The sequence below is a fragment of the Pinus tabuliformis genome, chromosome 9 (assembly GCF_031772625.1).
Source record: "Pinus tabuliformis cultivar Carrire ecotype Pingquan chromosome 9, CPIR1, whole genome shotgun sequence".
NCBI classification, from domain to species: domain Eukaryota; kingdom Viridiplantae; phylum Streptophyta; class Pinopsida; order Pinales; family Pinaceae; genus Pinus; species Pinus tabuliformis.
In genome coordinates this window covers 32,970,676-32,994,849 of record NC_142307.1, presented here as the reverse complement: position 1 = coordinate 32,994,849, position 24,174 = coordinate 32,970,676, and the positions used below count along the sequence as shown (strand labels likewise).

At 40.3% G+C, this 24,174-nt stretch overlaps 1 protein-coding gene across 4 annotated transcripts in view; it reads right to left on the bottom strand.

Moving 5' to 3' along the window:
- Nucleotides 1–24,174, bottom strand: part of LOC149146967 (uncharacterized) — a 223,113-nt gene that overhangs the window by 173,363 nt on the left and 25,576 nt on the right. For all 4 annotated transcript variants that reach the window (XR_016262855.1, XM_089440631.1, XM_089440630.1 and 1 more), the window contains exon 4: nucleotides 19,239–19,303. Coding sequence is in view for 3 of the 4 variants with exons in the window: in XM_089440631.1 (XP_089296757.1) it covers nucleotides 19,239–19,303 (65 nt within the window). In the remaining variant the exon portion in view is untranslated. The remainder of the gene's footprint in view (nucleotides 1–19,238; nucleotides 19,304–24,174) is intronic.

The following is a 24,174-nucleotide window of genomic DNA, read 5'->3' as shown; positions in this document are numbered from 1 at the left end:
TGCAAAAAGAAATGACATAATTTTTAGTCTTCAAAATTTAAATGAATGTCAAATACTAGTAATCTTTTAAAAAATCACATAATTAAAACATAATCAAAATTTAAACATTGGACTCAGGTACAGAAATCAAGAACAACGAAGCAGAACAACAAGAACAAAGGGAAAGCCTTGTCCACTGGGAGGGGTGCTCCCCCCGAAGCCCAAGCTGAAAAAAGCACAGCCCCTCCAAGAGCAGACATACCCACAAATCCCTTTGAAATACTCAACACACCAGAAAAACTTCAAGATCCAGCAGACAAAGAGGTTGAACAACATGCTAACAATATGGAAGAAAACAAAAGGCAAGAGGAAACAGCCCCTCCCCAAACTGAAACCCCAAAAGGTGCCTCTAGCTCCCCATCCTATGCAGATATGACAAGGAAGAAGACCCCAGAGACATCGGGATCCTCGGAAGATGAAACAAATGAGAGGCCCTCGAAAAGAGTGGGGAGGAAATCTCACAGAGAGGCCAGAGAAGAGGAAGCAGAGAGACAAAAAATGCAAGGCAGTCAGGCCACTATAGAGATGTCTATCGGCAGAAATACCAAAACCAGGCCTCCCAAGGGAGGTGCTGCCCCAACCCATAACAGTAAATAATGCAATTAGTCTCTTAGAACTGCAAAGGACTGGGGAATCCATCAAAATCGGAAGTAGTCAAGAGCCTATTGAAATCAGAACTCCCCGAGATCCTCATGCTCCAGGAGACTAAAATAGAAGGCGAAGCCCTTCTAGAACTTAGCAAAGCAAAATGGAAAACAAAAGCTAGAAAAGCGGTAAGTGCCAGAGGAACATGCGGCGGGATAGCCACACTCTGGGAGGCAGACAAGTTTTAGCTTGAGAGCTCTTTCCAGACGCAACACTAGATTTACACCGAACTCCGCCACCTCCCAAGTAAGATAAACTTTGCTCTCTTTAATCTCTATGTACTTGTCCTCTATACAAAAAAGGAAGAATGCTAGCAAACACTGACTGAATTTCTGGAAGCATACTCCCTCAAGAACATAATTATTGCGGGAGACTTCAATCTAATCCTCGACCCAAAGGAAAAAAGAGGAGGAACCAGCAACAGGGACCGCTTTCTTCCCTTGGTGGAAAATTTGATTCAACAATGGGATTTACTGGATTTCAAGCCAAAAAAAGGGCTTTACACATGGACAAATAACAGAACAGGGGAGGAGCACATATCAGCCAGGCTGGATAGATTCCTACTCCAGAGCTCCTTCCTCTCTGAGAAGATGATCATTTCCACGAAAATTCTGCCAAAGTGGAAGTCAGATCATAAACCCATCCTCCTTCTGCTGGAAGAAGAAGAAAACCTGGGGCCAATCCCCTTTCGATTCTGCCCACTATGGGCAAATAGAGAAGGGTTTCTGGATATAGTGAAGAAGGCATGGTCCATCCATGTTCTTGGTTCGCCCAACTATGTGTGGGAGCAAAAGATAAAAGCCACCAAAGCAGCCCTGAAACAATGGATAAAAAATCCCATAGATTCCCCCACTACCCAACGAAAACAGAGCACAAAGAAGCTGTTGGATCTGCAAATGGGCCTAGAGAAGCAAGTCATAACCAGCGCAGAAATCCATAGCAAGCAAGAACATCAAACCAGAACCCTCCGAACATTCAAAGAGGAGGAAGAATACTTGAGACTCAAGTCTCACAATCTCTGGCTTGCGTCTGGAGACAAAAACACAGCCTTCTTCCACAAGCAAATTCGAACCCGTCTATCTAGAAACCACATTGCTGAAATCACCTCGCCAGACGAGGTTGTACTCAAAGGCACAACTCAGATAAAAGAGGCGGCAACCTCTCATTTTCAGCTGTTGTTCAAAGAAGAAGGTGCGGTGGATGGTGAGGAAGCTCATGACTTCCTCAAGCACATCCCAAGGTTGGTAAATGAGGAGGACAACGCAACACTCCTTAAGCCATTCACTGAAGACGAAATTAGCAATGTAATATGGAAGATGGAACCAGACAAAGCCCTAGGACCAGATGGATTCTCCATTCACTTCTATAGAATCTACTAGGACACTATCAAGGCTGATTTGTACCAAATGATCAAAGGCTTCCTCCGAAAAGCCAAAGTGGGAGGAAGCACAAATTCCACCTTCCTAGCTCTAATTCCCAAAGAAGCCAACCCGGAGGCGTTCAACAGATTCAAGCCAATCTCACTTTGTAATGCGTCCTACAAAATTCTCACCAAGTTACTTGCAAATAGAATAAAGCCTTTGTTGGAAAAACTCATCTCAACCAACCAAGGAGGGTTTGTCAAAGGCAGGCATATCCTGGATAATGTGATTCTGGTGTAGGAAATCATCCACTCCAGCAATCAACGCAAAGAGCAAGGTATGCTCATCAAACTGGACATGGCGAACGCCTTCGATCGAGTAAGGCACTCTTTCCTCCTCCAAGTTCTTTCTGCATTTGGATTCAGTTCTGAATTTGTTAAATTAATTAAAGCATGCATTGGAGAACCTTGGATAGCCCCCCTAGTAAATGGCAAACCGGCAGAATACTTCAAAGCTTCGAGGGGAATCAGGCAAGGCTTCCCTCTGTCCCCCTTCCTGTATATTCTGATGGCAGACTCTCTCAGCAGAAAGCTCACAGCTGAGAAGCTCAAGGGGACTCTTCCTGGCATCAGGGCCATAACTGGAACAACCCCAATCAATCATGCCTTGTTCGCCGATGACTCCATCCTTATGGGGGGAGCCTCCATTAAAATAGCAAGAGCCTTCAATGGAGTAATCCAAAGCTTCTGCAGAGTCTCCGGAGCAATGGTCAACAAGAGGAAAAGTGTAGTGTACGGTTGGGCGGTAGACCAGCAAACTATACTTAGGATTGCCCAAGCCCTGGGCTTCACCGACTATGTCTCCTGGGAAAAATTCAAGTACCTTGGCCTGCCTTTAACCTTGGGTACCAGCAAGGCCCCTCATTGGATGGAAATTATCAGCAAAATTAAGGCTAAAATGACTTCTTGGGGTGGACAGTGGCTCACCACAGCAAGGAAGCTCACTCTAGTCAAGTCAGTTCTCTCATCCCTTCCTATATACCAGGCCTTATTCCTTTTAGCTCGAAAAATGATCACCAAACAGCTAGCAAAGCTGATTTGAAACTTTCTATGGCAAGGAGGAAAGGGGAACCAAAAAAAATTTCATATAGTAAACTAGGACATAGTGAAAAGGCCAATATCTGAAGGTGGACTACAAGTAAGAGATCCTGGGTTGGCCAATTTGGCAATGGGAGGCAAGATCCTCTGGAAAATCTTCTCAAATCAAAGACACCCTGTTAGTCAAGTTCTAATTAAAAAATATATGCACAGACTCTCAATAAGGAATATGGAAGAAGGAGCCTCCCACAAAGGAACCACGTTGTGGAAGCTATGCAGCCAAGGCTGGAAGTTTTTCAAAGAACAGCTCTACAGAATACCAGGAAACAGAAAAAGAATTAGATTGTGGGATGACAAGATCATGGGCCTCCAACCCCTAAATCTTGCACCGGAAATCGTAGACCTACACAACTGGCTCATTCAAAAAGGTATCCATAATCTTGCTGACATCTGCACTTGGGATACAGCAGGAAACTGGAGTAATTGGGCCCTCCAACGTCCCCCTGACTGGATGCTCCCTCAACTCCATCAATTACTTGCTAAACTCAATGGTTTGGCTCTTGTGCATCTCCAGTCGAAGGACAAGTGGGGTTGGGGGAAGACAGGAGCTTACTCAGCAAGGCTAGGTTTTGCATCTCTACAAGAACAACATCATCAAATCCACACTACAAAGCTTTGGCAACATGTTTGGGACCCATTTGGACTCCCATAAATCAACTTCTTCTGCTGGACTCTCACTGGAGATAATTTAGAGAAAAGAGGAATCATTGGACCCCATAGATGCCCTTTCTGCTGCAAGGCTCAGGAAACGATCGAACACTTATTCATAGACTGCCCCTTCTCTCAAGAAGTCTGGTTTCAAGCAATGATGGGGCTCAACGCCCAAATCCCTGAGCAGACATCAGTTGTTAGTCTCTTTGCAACATGGAAAGAATGTTATCCACACACTCTAAAAAGAAAATCTACATGGTCTAAAATCTGGAATGCAATCCCAAAATATATCTGCTGGGGAATCTGGTTAGCTAGGAATGAAGCCATCTTTAACAACAGACTTCAATCCACCAACTCAGTGTCAGTCAAGGCCAAAGCTCTGCTGCTGGAAACTTTTGAAAACAGACCTTATAAGCATGACAACTCCCTACTACCTGAAGAACTCAGCTGGCTAGGTGAATCCCTGAGACGGGCCAGCATCAAAAAGAACATCTCCCTGCCTAGCCATAATCCAGAGTGGCGGCTTCAGAATTCTGAGGAGGACTTTAAAAAGTGGTGGAAAAATCAGGGCAAAGTCACGATATTCTTCGATGGAGCCTCCAAAGGAAACCCGGGGACATCAGGGGCAGGAGGAATAATTTACTCCACAAATGGGCACAAAAAGGATAGGTTCAGTTGGGGTCTAGGACAGAGCACTAATAACCAGGCCGAGATTCTTGGACTACTCAAAGCGTGTCAGCTGGCTCAGAGGAACAGAGTGGAAAATCTTCAAATCTTCGGTGACTCCGAAATCCTGATAAAAGTCCTTAATACTGGTGACCAACTCAATAGCTCTGCTCTAAACAAGACCCTTGAAAGAATAAGAAAGATTACTCAAAATTTCACTTCCTGCTCATTCTACCATGTCCTGAGAACTCTTAACAAGGAAGCTGACATAATGGCTAATAAAGGGTGTCTTCTAGCTCAAGGAATGCTGGCAAAGAACGAAGAAGAAGTTGAAATGCACCCAATTCCTTAACAGAACAGGTGAGCGGTACAAGGACAGGTTAGACAAGGCAGTGGGCCTTAGTCCCAATGCTTTTGTCCAATTCCGCTTTGAGGGCAGAAGAATTATGCAGATTCAAGGCTCTAGCGCAGGTAATTGGATCATGGGATGGTTTATCCCCAAGTGGAGTAGACAGGTAAATGGTTTATTGCATGGACCATCGAAGGTATGGTGATTAAACAGGGCACAGAACAGAAGTCAAACAGAGAACGGTTGCTTTTATGACACGGGGAGTGGTAAGCGGTCTTATCGCACCGCTTATGGAGGCTGGGCAGTATTCCTCATTTGGATGCAATGTGCCTGAGGGACTGACGCGTGGCTGGGAAAAACCGCCCTTTTCGCGTGCTTCAGAGGTGTTAAGGGTCAGACAGTGAGGGACGCGAAAAGCGTTGGATCTGGGCAGACGAAGATCTGACGGTTATCGCACTTGGAACATAGTGGGGTGTTAATGAAGCGGGGAGCGGTTTGCGGTTTTCATCGCACCACTTATGGTTGTTGGGTGGTTTTTTCTTAATCGGACGCGATGTACCTGAGGGCTCGACGCGTGGCGGGACAAAACCGCCCATATCGCGTGCTTCCGAGGTGTTAAGGGTCGGACAGTAAAGGACGCGAAAAGCGTCGAATCTTGGCGGGTGAAGATCTGACGGTCATCGCGCGAGTATCATGGTGGGGAGTTAATGACGCGGGGAGCAGTAAGCGGATTTCATCGCACCGCTTTTGGCTGCTGGGTAGTTTTTTATGAATCGACGCGATGTACCTGAGGGCTCGACGCGTGGCGGGACAAAACCGCCCATATCGCGCGCTCCTGAGGAGTTAAGAGCTGGACAGTGAAGGACGTGATAAGCGTCGAATCTGGGCAAGGGAAGATCTACGGTTATCGCGCATTGAACAAGGAGGGAAGTTAACCCTGACGTGGGGTCGGGAATAGAAGAATAGCCCAACTTATTGGAGGTGGGGCCAAGTTATTTAACAATATAGTTTAAATTGGGCGGGCAAGTATAGGCTTGGGATTAATATTTATCCAGGAATTATTGTAAGGTAGGCAATATTCAAATTACCAAAGGAAAGCGGAAATGTAAGAAAGGATACTCAGAATCCAAGAGAAAATCAAGGAACACTCAGCCATACCAAAAGAATCAAAAGCGACAGCTAAGCTCTGATACAAAAGCCAGAATATGAGGACTCTAAAAGCTAGAATCTCTCAAATGACTGTAATCGAGGTTGATTGGCCATGCCCAACCTCTCCTTATAAATAAAACTCAACCGTTTCTGTTAAAAAAAAAAATTAAACATACACATTAAAATACAACTATATTAAGAACTCATTGTAGAACATCTTCAAATTTCAAAATTTTAAAAAGGAAGTCATAATGTACTCATTTTGTTAAAATCCATAAAATTGTTCTATGAAACTCAAAAACATAGATAATCTATGATTATGGCCTACTTGTAACATCAAAAAGCTCTAAATCATCATGAGCAAATGGCCTAGTAAAGCCACTAGACAGGTGATCATGATAATGTCATCAAAGTCATCATAATCAGTGATGCCAAAATGCGTTTTTAATAAATCAACGATATTATCGCCCGATTTTTATGTGTATTTTCGATAATTTAAAAAAATCGCGATAAAAAATGAAATTATCGTGATTCGATGGCGGTTTTATCGTCGAGCCAGCGAACAGCGGGTTTATAACACCAAAAAAAAAATTGATTCATTTCGACAGACAGCGGCATCGGTGGATTGGGAGTGACCTAGGAGAAAAACCTTGGTCGATTGGGCACTAATTGGAGGAGAAAAATGATTCAAAAACCCTGGTGGATTGAGAGCTAAAGAGGAGAGGATCAATTTTCTCCGACAAACCGGTATGGGCACCAAATTTATGTGTTTTGTTTTGGTTTTTCTTTTGTTTTTGGTTGGGTTTGGATAACCCATTATTTATCAAATATTTTTGAGTTGATTTGATGGTGTTTTTGTTTTGTTAAATTGTCAAAATTCAATGTGTTTTGTCATGTTACTCATGTATGTAATTTTTTTTAATTTTTGTAACTTGCAATCCTTATTTTGCCATAGGTTCACTATTCAACTTCAACTTCAAAGTTCAAACTTCAAACTTCATCTTACAAATTTAAAACTCAAGAGTCAAGAGTTCAACCAAGTTACAAACATGCCAAGGAAATTGGACCCTCTGTGGGAATTTGGTGAACCTGGTAGAGAGTTTGATAGAATAAACTTGAGTTGCAAGTTGTGTGGGCATCATATGTCAAAGGGGGTTTATAGATTGAAGTATCACCTTGCACAAATCCCTGGATTTAATGTAGAGCCTTGCACAAATACAAATCCGGAAATCATTCAAAAAGCCATGAGATCATTGGAAGAATTAGAGCACGATAGAGAGGCCAAAGTAGAAATGAAGAAGCAACTAGCAAAGAGGGTGTTAGGCTCAGGTGAACAAGGAAGTGGCACTAGTTCTACTTCAGCATCAATATCTACAACCAACCCGGTAGCTGCCTCATCATTTTTTGTTCCTAAAACCATGCCTGGTTCACACCCATCTATCACTTCAATGCTTAAAAAAACTGAGAAAAAACAAGTTGACAAGTTGTTGGCCAAATTTCTCCTTTGGAGTGATATTCCTTTCAACATTGCAAGGAATAATCCATTTTTCCAGCCTACTGTTGATGCTATTGCAACTGTTGGCCCAGGGTACAAAATCCCTTCTTATGATGACTTTAGAAGCCAGATTCTTCAAAATGAAAAGGTTGACTGCACCAAAAGATTGGAGTTTAGGGCATCATGGGCACAAACAGGATCCACTGTGATGTCAGATGGTTGGACCGACCAAAAGGGGAGAACCCTTATAAACTTCTTGGTTAGTTGTCCCAAGGGGACAACGTTTATGAAATCTATTGATGCATCTTCACATATCAAAGATGCAAAAACTTTATGTGATTTGTTGGATGTGTTTATTTTGGAAGTGGGTGCAGAACATGTTGTCCAAGTTATAACGGACAATGCTGCAAATTATGTTGCTGTTGGCAGGATGCTTATGGAGAGGCATCCTACTTTATTTTGGACACCTTGTGCTGCACATTGTATTGATTTGATGTTGGAGGACATAGGAAAAATTTCCTTTGTCAAAGATATTGTTAACTCATCAAAAAGCATTACAAAATTTATATATAATCATACATCTGTGCTTAATTTGATGAGAAAATTCACCAACAAGGAGTTGGTGTGCCCCGCCATTACACGGTTTGCCACCAGTTTCATATCTCTTCAATACCTCTTGAATTCTATGTGGGATGTGAAGAGAATGTTTCTTTCAGAGAAGTGGCGTGCTTTGACAATGAGCCACAAACCAGAGGGAGAGGCCATATGCAGATTAGTTTCATACCAGGAAGACTTATGGGCAGGAGTGCAGGAGGTGTGCACCGTTACTGAACCTTTGGTAAAGGTTCTTCGATTAGTTGATGGTGAGAAGCCCGCAATGGGCTATTTGTATGAGGCCATGGACAGGGCCAAAGAATCCATTCGGGCCTACTATGATGATAAGAGAAATGAGGGGTTTCAGAAACAACTCCTCCTATGGGAAGTGATTGATGAACGATGGAACAACACACCCCATCGTCCCATTCATGCTGCAAGGATCTACCTAAACCCCGCATTTTCTTACCCTTGTGGGTTCGTATTTAATGTTGAGATCATGGATGGATTCTTAACCTATGTTCATAGGATGGTGCGATCTCCAGCAAAACGTACAGAAATATCCAAAGAAATTGAGACATACAGGATGGCAAGTGGCACATTTGGCTTTGACATGGTTGTGACTAATAGGACGACTAAAATGCCAAGTATTTTTTAGTTTGTTTCAAATTTCATTGTCTGTTCAAGTTCATAACTTCATACTTTGCTTCAACTTTCAAATTTCATTTTTTTTTCTTATGTTTATTTAAAATTTTATTTGTGATTTTGTTGTAGATGCATGGTGGAGAATGTATGGTGCCAGGGTACCACAAGAATAAGCGCAACAAGTTAAACTTAAAACTTAAAATATTGCAAATTTCCAAATAATTTGTTGAATTCATTAAACAATATTTTTTTATAAATATTATTTTATGATCTTTGTATAGGTTGGAGTCCCAGCAACTTAATGACATGGTCTACGTCTACTACAATCTTCAATTGTGGGTGAGACAACTCGAGAGGATACCTGATATGGAGGTCATCTCATTGGATGGGATTGACACCACTGCTGCATGGAGGGTTGAGGCCGAGAGGCCTCTCATGGAGTCTGTCGATGATTGGTTAGAGCAGGAGGTAGTGGAAGGCGTAGAGCGGGAGGAGGAGGAGGAGGAGCAACAAGAGGAGGAAGTGACACCACCTACCCGGGCTACCCCTGCCACCAGTAGAGGACGTGGTCTACCTCTTATAGCTCCTATTTTTCAACTTCTAGAGCACAGCAGAGTCCACTTCCAACTCCACCGGCATCTACATCTAGAGGGAAAGGGAACGCTATTGCATTTTCTCGCAAGAGGGGCAGAGGAAATCAGTAGTATTAGACTTTAGTTATTTGGTTCATTTCATTGTATATGACATTATGACTTATGATATGGGATACATTATTATATTTTTTGTTGATATTTTGAGGCTGAGTTGGGACTCAGGAGTCAGGACTTACTATTCAGGACATGATTCACTGTTATGTGTGATGTAGCACTAGAAATGATATTACACATCTTATATATTAGTTCTTTTATCATATTTATGTGTCAATGTATTTATTTTATGTTGTAGATGCTTTAGATATTAAAAAAATGAATATTTTTGTATTTTACGATTTTTTCCCGATTTTTACGATTTTTTCCAATTTTTTCCCGATTTTTTCCCTTGCCGATAATATCCCGATAACGATAACTGCATGATTGATCATAATATCATCAAAGTCATCAACACATGGAATTCCATCATTTGGCTCATCTAGTGAGCCACCATCAATGCTAATATAATAAGGAAGTCATAATGCCAAGTTGTTATAATCCATAAAATTGTTCTAGGAAATTCAAAAACATAGATAATCTATACTTATGGCCTACTTGTATCATCAAAAACCTCTAAATCATCATGTATAGATGGCATAGTAAAGGCACTAGAGTGGTGATCATCAAAGTCATCAATAGATGGAATTCCAACATTTGGCTCATCTAGTGAGTCACCATCAATGCTAATATCATCTTCTTCTGGCCCTGGATCAACATCAAATCATGGCTAAGAGGAACTAGATGCATCTTTGGCCACACTACTCAAGGCCAACTTCAAATTACTGCGAACATAAACAAGGTCTTCCAACCTTGTAGACAATAATTTGTTTCTTTTCTTGGACTGGATATCGTTAAAGCTACTCCAGTTCCTTTCACAAGCAGATGCACTTGATCCCTGGCTCAGAATACGAATTGCAAAACATTGCAATTCAGGAGTCTCTAATCCATAAAACTGCCACCATCTCCCTGGAGGAATATTGGGCCTATCTTGTACTGCACTAGATTTTGCAAATATTCCCTCTTCCAACCTGTATGCTCGGAGTTGCTCTCTAATTCTTCTGCATTCTTCTAGATCAAGAACCAACCGTTCAAATGCATCATAAAGGCCATTCATGACTTCTGCGTCATTTGTTCTTTCTATCCCAAAGAGTTTAGGATCCAAATAACAAGTTGCTGCATGTAAAGGACTATGCAACATCTTCCATTTTTCATCAATCACCTCCCATATTGCAGTGTCCTCATTTTCCTCATTATTAAAAGATTTTGCAATGGCTTCTTTAGCACGATCCATGCCCTCATAAACAAACCCATGGAAGGGGTATCACTATCAACCATGTGAAGCATATCAACAGTTAGTTCACATACTTTTAAGACCTTCTGAGCATTGTCCCAAAAAGCATTCCCTAAAACCACCTGTTCCAACTCCTTTCCTTTAGCTTCCTTTGAAAGATGAGACTTTTCCCACTCATTGTTGCAAAAAACACCTCTTACACTCCCTTTTTCTTCAACTAGCCTTTTGATAGTAATGTAATATGTGGCAAACCTGGTGTCACAGGGCCTGAGCAACTCTCTAGGTGTGTTACTCCTGTACAAGCTCAATGTGAATTGATGGTTAAATATGAAATGAGAAATTTGTTTCCCCCTCCGAACTGTCTCGTTAATCCATGGAAACTTTGCCAAGTCATGTAACAATAAGTCAAGACAATGAGCAGCACAAGGTGTCTAATATATTTTTCTATATTTATCCATGATCATTTTTTTTGCTCCGACATAATTTGAAGCACTATTAGTTATAACCTGGACCACATTTTCTTCTCCAACCTCAAGAATAGCTTCCTCTAAAATCTTGAAAATTAATTCAGAGGTCTTTTTATTCCTTGATGCATCAACTGCTTTCAAAAAAAGTACCCCTTTAGGGCAATAAACCAACACATTAATAAGAGGTCTATGATTCATATCTGACCAACCATCTGATAAAAGTGTGCACCATGTTTCCTTCCAAGAGTCTTTGATCTTCTGCAAATTGTTTGTAACTCTTTCTTTTGACCTCTTCAAAAAAGTGGTCCTTATAGCCTCAGAACTAGGAGGGACATATCCTTTACCAAAATCTGCCATCATCTTACACGCATTGATGAAGTAAGGGCTTCTTGCCACATTAAATGGAATTTCATATTCAAAGAACATATCACATACAGCATCATCAACTTCTTGTTTCTACATGGGCTTCCAAAGAGAATTTAATGTAGCTGTCCCACTTGATTTACCGATCTTTGACTAAGATGAACTTCCAACACCAACCATGCTTGAAGAAAGCGCAGAAAATGAATTGTAATTCATTGTAATTTCTGTTTGAACACATTGTCTTTTGTTTTCATTCATTTTCTTGGCCTTTTGTATATTGTCATAATCTTTCTGAAGTGTCTCCTTGAGCTCTACAGGCACATTCTTGCAACCTTCAACACCACCTCCTTTGCCATTAGTGACAGAAAGTAAGTGGTCCATCACTCTAGTTAAAGATCCAAAAAACTCATCATTACATAGCTTGCATTTCAATTGCCTCCCATGAGGCCCATCCAATTTCTCCACATATTTCCATCATTTTGTCGTTGACTTTGGAGGTGCCATGACAAATATGTCTGCATTTATGTTGGCATATTAGGATTACAATTTAAATAGATGATAAAATAGTGAAATTCAAATACAAATAAAACTTCAATTAGCACATGAATCTCATTCGTAACTGCTATGTAAAGCATGAGCATGAAATTCGAGAAATTCTCATGTTAAAAATATTACTTTTTCACCAAGAAAAAAGAGAGATTACAATATAAAAACAGAAAGTTGCAGCCCATTACACTACTACAGGTTTTTAGAGTGAATTTGAGCCTGAAGAAATTGGAAAAAACTAGGTTCTGTTGACCATTTCAAGCATGGTTTTCTCATAAAGAAAATAATGAAATTAAATGAGTAAAGAAGCAGGGGTGAAAACAACTTGGGCTACAATAAATCAACTCTTATCAGCTGGGGGGATTTTACAATCAATCACATTGTCACAGGCTCACAGCCCAGCAACTATCTATGTTTGAAATATGTGAAGGCAGAGCAGATCAGGTAGTAGTGTAGTGGCTAGTCTTTTCAAACTGAAGAAGATGCAGAAGCTAATGTACAGACATAAGACACAAACCACTGGTAAATTACAATACAACAAAGTTACAAACAGTAAGAATAAGTCACTCTCAAAACCTCCATATGCAAACAAATGAGGATAAAACTGAAATAAGTTTTTAAAATGTGGTGAGAAAACTAAATTACGATACAAAATAGGCCTTATAATCTCTATTATGATTCATAGCTTCATACAGAAAAAGACAGTATTTGCTCTATATGCTTTTGTTTATAGAAAAGGCATAAAAAAATATAGCCTGACCAAGAAAACAGTCAAATTTGATAAAAAGAAAGTAAACTCAAATTCTTTGGAAAGAAATGAAAGAGCCGTCAAAAGGGAAGATAACCAGAAAATTGAAATATGTGATGATGCTACCATATATATTATTGCAGTGATCGGATACAGGATATAAAGGTGGCCTTTTCTCATTATAGCAGCAGAATGGGAAGTCAAATAGAATCTCAAAGATCCAGGAATGCAAAGTTATCAGAAGTTGTGGCTTGTCAAAGTGAGCCGATAGTTAAATTGGAAACAGACTTCAATATGCTTTAAGAACTAGTCATGGATCTTGCTAGGAGCTTTCCTTCTCTAGTCACCCTTTCTAATATATCTATTGGTTCCATTCATGCTGCAGTTGAGGCCCGAGGGTGAGAAAACAGTTCAGCAAACACAATGAGACAATGGCAAATGGACATATGAAGTTGCTGTACAACCTTTAGCCTACCCCACCTGCATTCTTACACAAATAAACCCCATCAGAAACATTGAACCAATACAAAATATCATGTTCAAGATTGATGGTTCTAACTTCTAAGCAGTCTGGAAACTTTTTACTTCGTGACTGAAAACTCATAACAGCAGAGAATTTCAGGCGTCTTTTCACTAATGAGAATCGAGATATTGACCATCATTAAGGAGAATTATAAGCTTGATTTATAGCTTTCTTCTAGGCAGAAGTAGGAAATGGAATTTTGTTAATTTATCACTAGAACAGTAACTGGAAAAAAGAAACAGAAGTATTTTTTTCCCTGAGACAAAAACCCACTTGCAAATTGTTTACACCTGACCATTTCTCAAGCCTATGAAAAGTTGTTGCTTTCATAAATGATAATTTTAGTTTGTGTTTTCTAATGTAATTTATTTGTGATTCATTGTTTGATATTTAATCATTAACCATTGATTCAAAAATTCACAATAATTTTTGGATTTTCAAATTTATATTTGATAATATGTTCTACATTAGGCTTGAATCACACGAGAGGATATATTAACCCCATCATACATAATAGTGTTCTGAAATTGAGAGGTGTCTTTAAACATATGGGCATCATGTTTCCATATATCCTTGTTGGACTAATTGCCGCATCTTTGGGAATTGATCACATAGACTAACCACCACCCTAGGAATATGGGACCAACTGCTCACTCAAAGGCTTCAGGTGGACGTCAAACAACCTACAGTCTGTCAAGCAGTGTTCATTAATTCAAATTTCAAACATATCAAGAAGAACATTAGGGAAAGCCCAGTACAAGAAGTAGCATCTCAACTGAGAAACCTCTGTCGCAAACAAATAACCTGAATCTTTCCTCAAGTTTCTACAACCTAGCCTCTGCTAATCTTAGGAAACATTCTAAGCCCAGAAAGAAAAACAGAAATGGAATCTAGAGAGAAAACCATTTTACCATCGGACCTATGTGGTAAGCCAGGAATGAATATCCTGGGCAAAGGACTAAAGGAAGAGATAGCTGGAATCTTGGAGGAACTTGAGAGATATCAAAACCACTCATAACTTAATCACTCCTATGTAACATACTTTCAATGATTATAGCCTACAGGGTACAACCAAGCCTCAAGTTAAAATGACAAAACAAGATCAATACAACAAATGCAATACAACTTTCGAGTCTACATAGAAAATGACAAAACAAGATCAAACAGTAAATACTAAAAACAGAACAGAATTACTGGTATTTACTATTACTCCATACCTTCACACGGAGACAAATCAAGGTGCACAGTGCACTTACCGTAGCTGGTAGGAGCTTAACCGAATGAGAATCCACTGTCCACGACTCCACTCGGGCTTCTGCAGCGCCGCTTGACCAGTCGACAGTCTCCGCAGTGACTCGGGAGTCGGCACTAGGCAGTGGGCAGTGAGCACGCCGCACTCAACACTACGTGACTACACAATGGACACTCAGCAGTCTTCAGAGTCCTCAACTCACGCAAAACTCACGAACGCACTCACGCTGCACGCAGATCTCACCAACTCACTCACGGTTGCACGCAAATCTCACTCGCTCCCTCAGGAGTCGGAACTCACTCGACACTCGTTGTGCTAAATCCTTAACGCAATGTTGTTTATAAAGGATTTTTTTCGCCGGAAGATTGTCGAAAACCAACTACCAAACCTAATTCGAACCTCAACAAAAAAAATTGAATTCGATTAAATTCGGCTTAAGGTTCGCTTTCAGGTTCGAGTTAGAATAGGTTCGAGTTCGAACAGGTTTGGCGAACCTGAACGAATTTCAAAAATTTTTTAAGGTTTGCCGAATTTCGAACCTAAAGGTTTAAGTTCATCGAACCCTGTGACACTGCATATATGGTGGTTATAGCAACATATATGAAGGCTATAGTTGCAGATCTGAGAGACCAACAAACAGATCTAGTGCAAATCTAGGTTTATAGTACGCATATCTTGCAAATCTAATTGACCAACAGATAGGATCTCTTGCAAATTTGGGTATGCAGCAAGCAAAATTTGCAGATTTGAGTGACCAATAGACAAATCTAGTACAGATCTGCGTTTACAGCAGGCAGATCTTGTAGATCTATGTGACCATCAAACAGATCTAGTGCAGATCTAGGTATACAACAGGCAGATCTAGTAAATATGGGGACCACAAGTTACTTTTTACTGGGTCCTTGAAAGACTAAGCACATTCGCAGAGCAATTTTATTTAGATCTAGAATGGCAGCAGCTAGTCTCAGGTTTAAGGACAAATTAGATGGAGCTTCAAACTTCCTTCACCGGAAAGCAATAGTTACTTTGCTTTTGAAGGAAAATGATCTTTGGGAGATTGTTGACAAAGTAGTTCCTTCATTGACAAATCTGCAACAATTGGTAGCTCAGGAGAAGGAGATCAAAGCCATGCGAGTAATCTTGGATGTAGTGAAGGATCATCTAATTCATCACTTGTCAAAAAAGAAGACAACCAAGGAGATGTTCAATGCCCTGGTAAGTCTCTACCAGAGCGAAAAAATAAACAGGAAGATGGTATTAACAAAGAAGATCAGATCCATGCAGATGTCCAGATCAGACTCAATTATTAGTTAACTCATGAAGATCACTAAGATCCACGACCAACTTGCAACAATTGGGGAGAAGGGGACCAATGCAGAATTGGTAATTATGGCACTGAATGGATTCTCAAAGCCTTGGGAACCATTTACCAAAGGTAGCTATGCATGGGAGAACCTACCCACTTTTGAGAGGCTTTGGGATGATTGTGTCCAAGAAGAGACTCAGGAACAGATATGAAGGTAATGAGAACTTGGCCCTTGTCAAATAGACAAGGAAAGGCAAAGGAAAGGGTTCGAGTAAAGGAGAGAGTAAGGAGTTAGCCTTACAACCAAGGAAGAACAAAGACTTGTGTAAAATCGAGTGTTTCATAAGTCACAAGCATGGTCTCTATGCATCACAATGTCCAGAAAGGAAGAAGGGCAAAGGGAAGTTGTAGCAGCAAAGTAGCATCCTCAGCAGAAATTTAGATGAGCGAGTTTGTTGCAAAAATTGAGGATGACTTCTCATTTGTTTCCTATCGTTTTACCAACACAATTTCCAGGAATGGACAGTACATGGGCAGTGGTGCATCTCACCATATGACATCAGCAAATGACTTGTTTACTAGTCTGATGGAGCAGGACTCAGGGGTACACATGGAGCTTGGTAATGATGTCGAGTGTGAAATAAAAGGTGGGACAATTCCATTTCAACTCAAGTCAAGAAGCTCGTTGGAAGTCAAGGATGTGATGTATATTACAAGGCTTAAGAAGAACCTTCTCTTAGTCTCTGTCGTGGAAGACAAGGGTTTTGTCGTGGATTTCCAGAAAGGGAAAACACTTAGCAAACAAGAAGGATCTAACCCTGAAACAACTCAATTATTGGGGTTATATAGGGCAACTTGGACAGGTTACGAGGTGAGCCTATTTGAGCCTTGGTTCATAGAAGTGACAATTTGTGTGAGTTGTGGCATAGGAGGATGGGGCACCTGCATTACAGTTTGTTACCAATTATGAGGGAGATTGTCACTGATATTCCAAAATTCAGTGTTGAGCAACAAGAGGTGTGCAGAGGGTATGCACTTGGCAAGCATGACAAGGTTGTTTTCCCAAACATTATGGATCTGTTACATTCAGATGTATGCGGGTCGATGCCAGTAGCTAGGGAGGCATGTATTATGTGTCTTTTATTGATGACTTTTGTAGGTAGACATTGATCTACTTCCTAATGACAAAGGATGAGGTCTTCAGTTAGTTTCAAGAGTTCAAGACTCTTGTGGAGAACCAGATAGGGAAGAAAATCAATGTCCTGAGGTTACGTTAGACAATCGGGGTGAGTATACCTCTAATGACTTTAAGGATATCTACAAGGAGGTAGGAACTAAAATGGAGCTGATAGTATCTTACAACACCCAACATAATGGAATTGATGAGAAAAAGAACAGGTCAATCATAGGGGTCGATAAGGCCATGATCCATGATCAAGAATTGCCCATGTTATTTTCGATAGAGGCATCCAATACAGTGGTCTACATCTAGAATAGAAGTCCTCACAGAATCTTGGAGGACAAGACACCAGAAGAAACATTCACTGGTGTCAAGCCAAAGGTGAGTTACTTATGTATCTTTGTTTATCTAGTGTATATACATGTACCAAAAGAGAAGAGGGCCAAGAAAGAGCCCTCCAACATAAAGAGTGTGTTTATGGGATATAGTGTGGCTTAGGAGGCTTACAAGATTTTCATTTTAGCACAGCAAAGAACTATGGTGAGCTAAGATGTGACGTTTGAGAAGAACCTTGCATCCAGGAAATCACATGAGACCCTACAAGTGACAAAAGACAAGTAGGAAGCTCCAAAGGTTGAGTCTAAAACAACAACTTCCAGATCAGGAACTCAACCTTCAGATGAGGTCGAGCAGAAATCAACTCGTTCTAGTTTTGTCACAACACCACAATGCTTCATGCAAATATTGAGAGATGCTCAACAGCATGAGGAGGGTCCTAGGAGGGCTGTCAGGAAGAACAAGCCTTTGAAGGAGTTTCCAAACTATATGGCACTAATAAGTAGCATCATTGAAGAAGCAATAGACCAGCATGTTTGGAGGAATGCCATGGTGTAGGACAATGTGTGGGACATTGTGCCAAGATTGAAAGGAAATCCAATCCCGATTCCCAAGCGGTTTTTCAAGAAGTTCCTTCCTCACTAAGAGGTAGTGTTGATGTTTATAGCATCGGATAGGAACTTCCACACAAGTCTAGTGTTGAATGTGTGTACGTCGTCCAAAAAGGTCCATTCTATTTGTACTTCACTTTAATTAAAATTAATTATTAAAGTGAAGAATATTTCATTACTGAGTTGATTAATTTTGAATAAAATGTAAAGTATCTACATGAGTAATTTAATTGTAATCTCCCTCGTCAATTGGGATTTAATCCCAACCGTCAATCTCAGTGAGAGATTAGGGTTATGAAGACTTAGTCATTAACTCAACGTTATAAAATGAAAGGAAAAGACACAAAGAGTATGATACAAAGAGTGTTAAAAAAAACAAAAGTAAAAGAGTGATAAAGGGTTTTCACTTTGTGTGCAAGTCCAAAGGAGAAAAAAAGAAATAGTGTGTGCAGCGAAAGGAGATTAATCCAGCTCTCATAAATTGAAGGAGCCATATATAGCAAGTGCAGAGGCAACTTCAGGAGGCCATACAACCTAGCAAAAGAGAAGTATGGACATACAAATTTCTGGGACAGATTTCAGCAGCAGCAAGAGGGTTTTTCAGGAGGTTTTGGCAGGGCCATGCAGGCTATAATTTTGCACCATAACAGCCAGGTTTTGCTGTAATTTTTCTTATGTTCACATTTTGGGAGCCCTTGTAAGATTGAAGTAAATTTAATAAAAAGCAGATATTTGAAGGGCAGAAATTTCTCTGCATTTTGGAGATTGGTTTCCTGTAGCTTCTGCTGATTTTTTTATTTCCAGTTAAATTTCCAGTAAGTGTATTTTATTCTATGAGCTGAAGGATTCAAAATCCAGTTAAGGAAATCATAAAGAATTAATTTACCTAGGTTGCTGGAATAGAGATTATAACAATTACATGCACTGCAAGCAAGAAACAATGTATCGTATCTAATAGGCAGTATATTTCAAACAAGTTCATGTATGCCGTAAAATGCACTTGTAATGATCAAATCTGCATTTGTGCAATTTCTTTGTTTAACTATATTGAAATAAGAAACCTGTGGAATATTCATGCCTATGCCATCAGTTGAAGGACATAAATAATCGTACAATGCCATCAATATCGCATCAATTACTTGCAGAAAGCTAATGGCTCAAAAGGAACAAGATACCTATAGGATACTCAAAGCTTTCATGTTGAGCAATCTTGACCAAAAATTCAATCCCCCGCACCAAGCTGTAGAGTGTAATGGAATACCATTAGCAACTGATAAAAATATAAAAAAAACCCACCTTCAGATAAGAATACAACAGGTTGAGCATTGCTTATAAATCTTGTTACCAATATTTCACATACTCTCTGATGAATCTGTTAATAGGCAGTTATCTCACGCACACCAGATCTAAATTGTGTCAACCATAAGCTCAGAAGAAATCTGTACATAGGTAATGCATTACCCTTCCTTTACATAAGTCAAGATAAGTATGTCTGAACTCCCAAGTGATATAAAACAATTACTATTCAAAACTTTTCATTGTGTTAAAAAACATGGATTTTGAAATTGACAAAATGCCTAGCCACAAACTAAACAAAATTATCAAACTGGAAGGAATAGAATAAAGCAAGACAGGTTGGTCAATGTTGTGAGATACAATAACAACAAATAATAAACAGACAGTTTAGCAGGTAAATTCAAAGACAATAAATAACTCCTCTAGCAGAAGAGCTATAGCATATTAAGCGGAAATTTATACCAGAACCTAGTAGTAGCCACACTAACCCAGAAGGTAAAATGCTTCCAAGTGAATCTAATCCCATTTCTTTAACAAAATGTAGCCTACATTGTCTGATACGTGCATGAGGATGACAGCAATGGAAACACTTACATAAGAAGTGAACATGCAGGAGAAGAATTGCTGCAACTGAACAAATTGTACACTCGATATTCCGTATATATATATAGAGAGAGAGAGGGGGGGGGGGCAATGAAGAGTAGGCAAAGACTGAGGTGAGATCTACAACTGCTAGGTTAGTTGGGTGGAGTAGTAGCTGAGATTTCCATGTGTTTTCCAAAATAGGAGTTAAGAAATATAAATGTACAAATATAAGAGATTATCCACTTTTCAACCACTAAGTCTAATTATTTCTTTCTTATATATATATATAGATAGAGAGAGAGAGAGAGAGAGGCAATGAAGAGTAGGCAAAGACTGAGGTGAGATCTACAACTGGTAGGTTAGTTGGGTGGAGTAGTAGCTGAGATTTACATGTGTTTCCCAAAATAGGAATTAAGAAATATAAATGCACAAATATAAGATATTATCCACTTTTCAACCATTAAGTCTAATTATTTTCTTCCTGATTATGGAAAATTGTCCCCAGTGTCTGTAGGTAAGGAAAGTGTTACAGAAAGAGCTGATTGGGAAAGTCACTTTGTTTCATCAGTTCATGTAAGTCCCAGATCCATCAAAATACAAATATTTCAGTGCAGATAAGGTAAATTTTTTGTTTCGTTAATGTGATCATCAGTCAGAATATTAAAAATTCTCGCACACATCATGAATCCAACTAGATATATTTCTTGTCCCTCTATTAAGTATGATGAGAAGCATGGTCAGTATGATCAAAAATATAGTTCTATTTTTTATTTTATAATGGAAGGATTATTAGATAATTAAAATAACAAAATCAGGTGAGTAAAGGGTGCCTTTGCAGCCAACGATGTGGTTTTCTATTTCTGTCTAGTGGTTTCAGAATGAACATCAAGCAGAGTGACGTTAGACAAAGGTTGCCGAATATATGGAACAGTTGCATCCAGATGCGTAGCTGGAACCTCTCCCTCCAATTGTGAAGGCTCATAAGGCTTGAGTTGACAAATGTTGACAACATCATGAATACCAAAGTCCATAGACAAGAGTTTCGGCCAAGACTAACAACATTGAGAAGAGGTGCCCCAACAAGGGCATCAACAAAGGCTATGCCGACAAGGGTTGTACCAAGACATGCGTTGTTGACAAGAAGTACGCCAACGAGTATGTCATCTATAGAGCATCAATCGACAAGAGTCTTGTTGTTGTCAGCAACATCAACATGGTGTCTATCAACAAAAATATGCCACCAAGGACCTTGTTGTTGCTAATGTGAGCAACAAGAAGCTCAATTCCGTTGATGTCAATGTCAAGGAATTTGATGTTGTTGATGTTGTCGAAAAGGAACATGATGTTGTCAACAAGTTACAATGATGAAATGTCGGGATCAACAATGAATGGACATAAGATGAGATAATTTACTATAGTCCAACAAGTGACCAAAGAGTTAGTTAATGGGACTCGAAAATTAGTCAATGGGACTTGTTACAGCAAAATCTCGCACTTCTCAAGATAAAGTCCAAAAGCTTAAGTGTGAAACCCACCGCACCTTAAAGAGGACCACTATCACCTCACCAACCCTCTTCTTGCTTCTAGCGAGCTCTCCTTCAACTCAAGGAGGGCTTCTCCATAGGTTAGGATTGCTAGGTTTTGGAAATTCCAGGATTTGAGTTCAAAGAGGAGCTCCCCAGACACACAATATTAAGGTATTATCAGATGATCTTGTGAAAATTTCATCTATCACAGCAACTAGAAATTATTTTTCTAATTGTTAATTTATTTAACAATTTATCTGTTGTCTACTACAACAAATATCAAATAATTCACACTGTGATTTTTACAAATAAACTGCGGAAGAAAATAGCATTGGAAACTGAGAAAATCTAGCACACACACATAAATTTTACACAGTTATTTTTGGACAAATGTCCCCGAAAAAACCCAATGTGGGAAAACCAGTGTAGGAGTCAGGGTTTTTATTATTATGAGTAGTGAAATTCAGAGTACAATGTGGATGTCGAAAAATGGCCATGCACAGCAAGAAAATCTGGCAAAGATATTCCCTAAGCAACCCTAGCACTCGTGTTCCCTGCACTCACGCATTGATGCACTTGCGCGTTGTTGCACTCACGTTCCTGTAGTGGGAATATTTCAGCCTCTTGCTGTTGCCTCTCCAGATCTAGAAATCTTCCTCTAGATCACTATCCCTGCTCCTCACTAATACTACGTACCTCTCTGGCTCGAACTCTACTGTTGCTAGCTCGATTTGCACAAGGAATTGTTTCTCAAGTGTCTCATCCCCATCACCACATCGATCCCTTCTTATATCTTCCTATTGGGACTCCAAAGACCAAGATTAAATCTTAATCAATGGCTCAGATCATTTCTGGATCAATGCGTGTGAGTTTCTAGAGAATTCTCACCTTGACTTAATCAATTCTAATTAATTAACCAGAAATTAAAAAATAGGTTAATAATCTAATTAAGCCATTTCAAGTTGGGATTTCCAGAAACGATTTCTAGGTTATGGAGATCTCATGTCTTCTAGCCTCTCCACCAAGCTTCATGACTAGAACACATCCGATGCTACAAAAACTAACACTCCCTCTTAGCGAGGACTGTGTTCTAGTGTTGCACATCCTGCCACAACACCCTGTCTCTATACCATCTCCTGTCACGCTGCTGATGTCTGACCATATTGCCCACCAACCACTGCGCAACTCTAATGTTGCATCTGTGTTGTTGCTAACACTGCTATACTGCTGCCCACTTTGCATCTGCATTGCAACTCCCTCTCATCTATTGTTGCTGCAACTGCAACTGAGAAGCATCCAAAAAACTGAATCCACTGCATTCAGTATGATGCATCTGTCTCCCGAGTCCTAATTGCTACTAGCCTCTGCACTGTCACTGAAGAATCTGCACTGCTGCCAACTCTGCATTTGGCTCCCCAGCACTTGACGCTACTAGTCTGCAACTGTCACTCTGGAATGTGACTGCATCTCTAACACTAATCCATCCTGCTATTCAATATTGTGGGCCCCCGTAGCCAAGTAATGATCCATGAGGAGGATACCTCAATGGACCATGCCCAACTCTGCAATTCTAGGACTACAGTGCCAAATCGCCCCACCTCACTTCTGGGGGTATAACAACAAACATAGCAAAATTTGATCTACTCATATTGTTGCTACTACTGCTCTATTGATGTTTCCACACTGCTACTTCAACTATTGCAATAACGAGTATGATCTCCCCAAATCCTGAAGCGCTAGCTTCCATATGGCTGCTCCCTCTATGCTAGACAGTCTCGATCTCCCTATGGGAAATCTCTTTGCTCCCTCCTGGCAGCTCGCATTGTCCTCCTGTACTGGAAATATGACCGCGTAGCTTTGCGCTATGAATCTTTTGGCTGGAACTGCACCTACATACTGCAACTGGGCAATTCACACTACCAGTGTCACTGCATCTGGCTCTGCAACTATATCTCATGTACTGACTGCAACTAGATTTGCAACTGTCTAATGACAGATTGTGTCTGCTGACACTAAACCTACTACTATGATATTTTGGGCTCCTGTAGCAAAAGTGATGGTCCAGCTACAACAATCTGGAACTGATCTGACTAATCTCCTTGTTGCAACTGTGTTGGACCCTACCCATTCGGCACACTGGAGTTTCATACTCCTCCTCCCCATGGATTTGGTGCCTCATTATCTCCTTTCAAGCCTAGTCCTTGCCCATTCAGCACGCTGGAGTTTCATATTCCTCCTCCTCCTGGATCTGGTAGCTCATTATCTCCTTTCAAGCCTAGTCCCTGGCTGGGACCCTTCCTTTCTTTGCAAATCACACTAGACAACTCGCACTTCCTCTGGCACTTGTTTTTGGCAACTGGAAGTCGAACTACTGCCCAGATCTACATTTTGGCTAACTCGTACGACCTCCTCTGCCAATTTCATACAATCATTCCTGCAGAGCTGCAAAATCTGGAAACTCAAAACTGGAGAAAATAAACCCGAAAATCTCCCTCTTTCCAGTTGCTCGACTGTCGAGTCTGCTACTCACAATCCCTCCTGGAGTGAAAAGATCTGTTCACAACTACTGCCAATCTGCAATTGGTAGATTAGATCTTTAAAACTCTAGATCCCCTGAGAGAAATTTTCCCTCTGTGTGTGTTTTTCTCTTCCACCTGACGCTAATTCTGTTGCTGCAAAACCCTCTGCGTCCAACCAAAAATCT